The sequence below is a fragment of the Meleagris gallopavo genome, chromosome 1, assembly GCF_000146605.3.
Source record: "Meleagris gallopavo isolate NT-WF06-2002-E0010 breed Aviagen turkey brand Nicholas breeding stock chromosome 1, Turkey_5.1, whole genome shotgun sequence".
NCBI classification, from domain to species: Eukaryota; Metazoa; Chordata; class Aves; order Galliformes; family Phasianidae; genus Meleagris; species Meleagris gallopavo.
In genome coordinates, this window is record NC_015011.2 from 164605101 (window position 1) to 164611100 (window position 6000).

The following is a 6000-nucleotide window of genomic DNA, read 5'->3' on the forward strand; positions in this document are numbered from 1 at the left end:
AAAAAGGAAATTGTCGTTTTTTTTCTGGAAATGACACTTCTAACCTTTCCCTTCGCTAGCACGGCAATTCTACTCTGTTTTCCACTCTCTTTGGCCTAACCTTTGCTTGTAATGCATTTGAGCATGTAGAAATTAAGGGGGTTTTGCTCTTAACTTTGGTAGTTCAAAAATGGGGCACAGATGAAGTTGCTGCTTGGCTGGATCTGCTCAGTTTGGGAGAGTACAAAGAAATCTTCATCAGCCATGACATCCGAGGCTCTGAGCTTTTACATCTGGAAAGGCGAGATCTTAAGGTATTTCCTTTGTGCTACTTTTCTGCTATTGACCATTTTCTTTGACAAAACAACAACCAACTTTTCTTCTTTCCCTGCACTTTTTATATGCTTTTAGCTTGGCTTACACTGTGCAAATATGCAATAAACTAATATGCGCTGTCCTTTGGCCTGAATTTCTTAGTGCTGAGTTGTAATTTGCAACCAGAAATACCTGTGTTACGAGAGATTTCCTTTTTACACCTTATGTAGAATGACAGCATTATAACTTATGTCACAGGAAAAGCGTGATGATATCTTACTGACATCAGTGTAATATAATGTTATCTTGAAGAGATCACTGTTTCCACTAATCAGGGTCAGTATGGATCAGTTTCTTAGGCTAGTGTGATGATTTTGAATATATCTCCTGCAAGGTCAGCAGCTGCTTCAAGTGATTTATTGTGCATAAACTGGATAAAGTAAATTAATAAATGATGGCATTGGACGTACATGGCATTGGCATTTGTGCATCAGAGTTGACTTTCACTATAGCATTTCTCATTCCCAAACAACCTTTTCCTGCTTTTAGCTATATAGATTTAAAAAAGAACGTTTTCTTTTGTCTTTCTCATTACTTCAGAGTTTAGCAGAGAGAAATATTACCTAGCAATCTGAGATGGTTATTTGAGCTTGCTGGTCTTTTTCAAGAGTGATTTAAGTGCATCCATTGTATGTAATAGGGGCCATATCTTTGGGGATTCATTACATTAGTTTTTCTGGGAACTCAGTAGTAATGACTTCTTGATAATGTGTTTTGCAACTGCTTTTAGCATGTAAGAGAGGAAATAGGATACTGTATAAATGGCATACATTTACATTTAGAGTGCAAGTCATCACTCTAGGCACAGTGTGGTAGTCTCCAGATATGGGCAATACTTTCATGCAGATTAGCCATTTTTGTAAAGTTTCTTACATAGTTGGCAGTCCTGACACTGTAAGGTAGTGCTTACACTCTGTGAGAGTTGCAGTAGAATACAACTGCTGAAGATAGATGTGTCTGATATGATGTGTTTAGTTGTTGTATATTATTTCACCTGTTGGTTCTAGATCACATAAGCTTCCTTCTGTGGAAGTTAAATTCCTTTCTTTCAGGATTGTACAAGCTAACCCCTTCATGCAGAAAACTGTATGGCAGTCCCTCCAGGCAAGCAACCGTAATGCTCCAGTGATGGATGTTACATGTAAAGTTTAACTGGGAAATTTAGCATCATACAATGCAAAATTTTGCTAAAATGTTAAGGAATGTTTATAAAAATACGATACCAGGTTTGTTGAAATGAAACAAATAGAATAGTTCAGTTGGAAGGGACGTACCAAGATAATCAAGTTCAGCTGCCAAAGGTGGTGGTTAAGGCCAATGTTAAACTGAACTGAACTTAAATAACAGAATATAGCATTCATCCTGCTCATTACATCTGGATCCTGATCTCTGCAGGTAGCTAATTAAGGGTGGCTCAGGAGTCCTGCATTTTTCTGACCAGTGACCTGGACTAGCATCAAGGTAGAATGTGATATGTAGGATCACATCAAGAGGTCACAAGCTGCCCTGCTAAATTTTTCTCCATTTGTCTATTGAGATGTGCAGATGAGTCTTCATTGCTTCTGTGAGCAGTACTCTACCTACAGCCTCTTCTCCAGTGCAAGGCTTGTGCTTTCTTGCCAGATTAATTGGCATTAGTCATCGATCCACAGTCTCTTAATCCACGTGCAGCATTTACCCTGGTGACCTTTCAGGTCTATGACAGGAAAAATAGCTGCCCATATTAATTCAATCCCTTGGGCTCACCTTTCTATCTGTGTCAGAAGTAGAAATGAAAAGCAGTAAAGAGAAGGATTTGATGGAACTCTCTTCCCTTGCAAGTGTCACTGAAATAGATCGATACTTTGACAGAAGAATTGGGTAGAATGTCTGTCTTTATATACCTGCATAGCTTGTGGACCTATTCCAAGTTAGCTATATGTGTGGCAGATGGCAAATGTTCCATGTGGAACTGGATACCTCTGTCCATCTATTCCCTCCAGTAATACCCTTTCTCTAATCTCATATTCCTGATTTTAGTTAGGGCAATCTTAGACTTCTGCAATGTTTGATTTTCTTTCCATTGAGGAAGGGCTGGAAATTGTGAAATGTGCTGTAGAAAAAAACAACGAGAGATTCATTGTGATTTTTTTTTAGCCTTCTTTCACGATTAAATTCATTGAAAAAACTAGACTCTAAAATAGATGCTGTCATTCTTAGCATTGACAGCTTGTCTCTATATGTACAACTTAGTAATAATCAGAACTGCAACATATTTGGTTGGACTAGGGTGATGTTTCCTTAGAACTCCATAGCAGTGTTGTTTTCCATGAAGGTTTTCCATGTCTCTTGTCAGCTTAATGAGGAGTGAAAGGCTAAGACTATGCTGAGGACTGGGGCATCTCATCTATATCTTTGTAGTATCACGTTTAGGAAAAGTTCTTGTGTGGAAAATGGTTTGTAAGATTTACTAGACTGTAGGAACTTGTGATGTCCTTTGACACTGGCTGTGCCACTAGGGTAGGTTCTAATCTGGAAGATGTCCATAGTAAGCCCTGCTTATATAAAATGCTTGGTAGTTTTTCACTGGTGGTATGTTCTACCAGCAACATCTGCGGGGCAAACCTGGAATAAACAGTTGTTGGCTAAGCAGACAGAAGGCTAATCACTATTATGTAATGCAGATGAAAAACTGTGTCAAGCTGTTGCAATAGTTTTCATCAGCTTTTTCTTCCCCAGCGTTTTTGTGGTTTTGTTTTGTTTTTTGTTTTTGAGGATATTTTGATCTTTCCCTGCTGAAGACAATAGAGATGGTTAAAGTGGGTTGGGAGAGCATATGGAGAGGTTATCCTGTAGTTTTAAGGCCATAGCTAAGAAAAAAAACAGAAAACAAGCTGTTTTCTTCCTCATACTCTGGCTAGATATCCTTGGAGATCATTCTGGGAGTGATGCATGGAAGGCTTCTGTAGCAGACCTTTCTAGCCTGAGATAAGAGAATTTCTGCAGACTTTCCCAGATCAGTAGTAAACTGAGATAGCTTCTAGTGTCAAGAATATGTAACTCCTAATTTCCTTCAAACCAGCCTATACCACAGACATGGAAATTCAGAGATTGGGGGGTTTTGTTTGTTTGGTTTTGTTTTCTTTTTTTTTGTGAGATAATTTAGCATAAATTGTGGTAAATCTCTTGAGATTCGCTGGTCTCATCTACATTATAGCACGTTCAACTAAGATGGAAACAAAACTGAGATCTCTACTCACTATAGCATAGGCATTGTTGATGACACTTTGAGAAGGCTTGTAGAAAAAGTGGCTTAGTTTTCTGGGAATTTTGTAATATCAGATCTTTTTTCTGATCTTTGAAGTCTGACAGTACGTTGCTATGTTGCTTATCCAATAGTTCTACTCATGAGAACTGTTCTGAAAGATTTGGAAGTTCTTAAACTTACGTACACGTGGCTTCTTGCAGTTGGGAATGCGTCCTACAGGTTTTACGTCGGATAGAATTTCTGCCACAGAGCAACAGGGGAATTTCAGTAGTTTCAATACTCCTGCATACTTTTGAGTCATTGGAAAATTAAGTTTAGCTTAAATAAGAAAACATTCTCCAGCACCAAATTCACGATGAAAAAGGTTAGCATCATTGTTGGATGAGTTTAACAAGTTTGCCAAATCTCTTAACTTAAAAATGAGTGCTACTTTATAGTTAACTGTTTAATTTATTTTATTTTTCTCCGCAAACTGATATGAATATGCATTAGTGGAAACAAAATACAAATGCATGCAATGTTGAAAAATCAAGTATTTTTTTCTGATAGCTTTATGAACAGCACTTGGTTTGGGGACTCAAGCACACTGTGAACTCTTTAATGTTGACACCTTTGTGCCACAGTGCTGTAACGAATGTTGGTGTATTGAGGTTATTTACACTTTTCTTCTGAAATAACAACCAGTTTTTTTTTAATCTCTAACATAACAAGAGTTCAGCCTTGACTCTTAAAATTAATGTGCCTGTTTAATCTATGCTTTTACCCCAAAATAATTAATTCATGCCAACCTTTTCTTGCTTTGATGAAATGCAAATGCAAAGTGAATTGCACGCTTTTAAATAATGTGCACTGCAGGTTTTCTGAGGTTTCTGTGACTGTAGAAGGTTAGATGCAGCCTTTATGTAAGCTTTTCAAAGAACGTTCTATATAGTTTCATTTTATATTCTGTATGAAAACAATTATTTCAAGCCATTAATTCAACTCCATTCCTTTTTATGTCTTCATAGTGGAAAAGTCTCCTACTAAAATGAAAGGATTTTTATTTCAGAAGGATAGATAGAGAAATTTGTTCAGACTTTTCTTTAATCACAGTCTGTTTATGTAGGGTTTATTCTACAAATTACGATACTATTTGAATCCACCACTTGCTCAACATGAGCAACACAAGGATTTTAAAGAGTTTTTCAAAGCTGGGTTTGACAGACAACAGAAGCAGGTTTCCACCAACATCAGATGAAAATTCATTAGTGCAGTTGGGGATCATTAACACAGCTGGGCATCCCGTTCTGTTTCTCTGACTATTGGACCAGTAAAAATAGGAAAAGAATGTTCTTTAAGCTGTTACTAATGCTGGAAGAGTTTTGCTGCAAGAATTTCTTGCCTGTTGTCACTTATGCAGAGATGGGTCCAAGAAACTGATATTAGAAATACTTAAACTGATATGTTTGCATGAGTGGTGCCTAAAAGAGATCTGCATTTGTGATTCTACCATTTCCTTTAGGATGTGACAATCATGTCTATGAGAAATTTTTCCAGCTCTCTAATCATCAAGGCAGTCCATGTTAGGAGGCTGAACCATTTTAGAATGAAAAACAAATGCTTACCTTTTCTATTGCTCTCTGAAGGGAAGTTGTCCTACATGCCATTACATCCACTTTCACTTGAGAAATTGGGGATGTGTGTGCTATTTGCTTAAGACAGACATCATAGGGCCACAGATCAAGTAACATAGCTGGACAGAAGGTCTAATCCATCTCATCCTACCAAGCATTTGATTACTGCATTAGAGAGGAGGGGGAGATTGTTCATTTTTCTAGAAATTACGTAGAGATTTGTACTTAGAAGTCAAGCAAAAGATGTTTTTGAAAGATTGTAATACTTTTGGTTATATGGTTATTGCAGGTAAGTAATTTTCAAACAGAGGTACACTATGTGCTGAAAGCATTTTTTTAGGTGATATTTGCTAGAGCCATAGATTATTTTCAAGTTAATGTTGATTGCAGTTAGCACATTTCTAGACATCTTTTGCACGGTTAGATTATAGTCATGGCCTTTTAAAAAAAAAAAGTAAATAACCTTTCTTCTTTTTCTCTCCCTTTTTTTCTTGATTTCTGAAGGACCTGGGGATAACGAAAGTGGGTCATATGAAGCGAATTCTCCAGGGAATTAAGGAGCTCAGCAAGAACACCCCTTCGTCTGAAGTGTAATTGTGCTGGTGCTCTCAGAAGAGAGAGGGAACATTGCAGGAGAAGTGAAGCTGTTGCAGGCACTTGGCTGTCTTTGTAGTTTACTGTATGGAAGAATAAGCGCTAGCGTGTTCGTACAGGCTAGCATTGCCCAATACTTGTGTGGCGAAGAGCTTGTTGCAAGAGCATAAAAGAATTTGTGCCAAAAGAAAA

General features: G+C 37.5%; 1 protein-coding gene across 1 annotated transcript in view; it reads left to right on the forward strand.

Moving 5' to 3' along the window:
• Positions 1-6000, forward strand: part of LOC100546131 (diacylglycerol kinase eta) — a 29324-nt gene extending 23324 nt beyond the window's left edge. Inside the window, exons 15-16 of the mRNA XM_010728874.1 lie at positions 163-293; positions 5719-6000. Of these exons, the coding sequence (XP_010727176.1) occupies positions 163-293; positions 5719-5808 (221 nt within the window). The 3' untranslated portion in view covers positions 5809-6000. The remainder of the gene's footprint in view (positions 1-162; positions 294-5718) is intronic.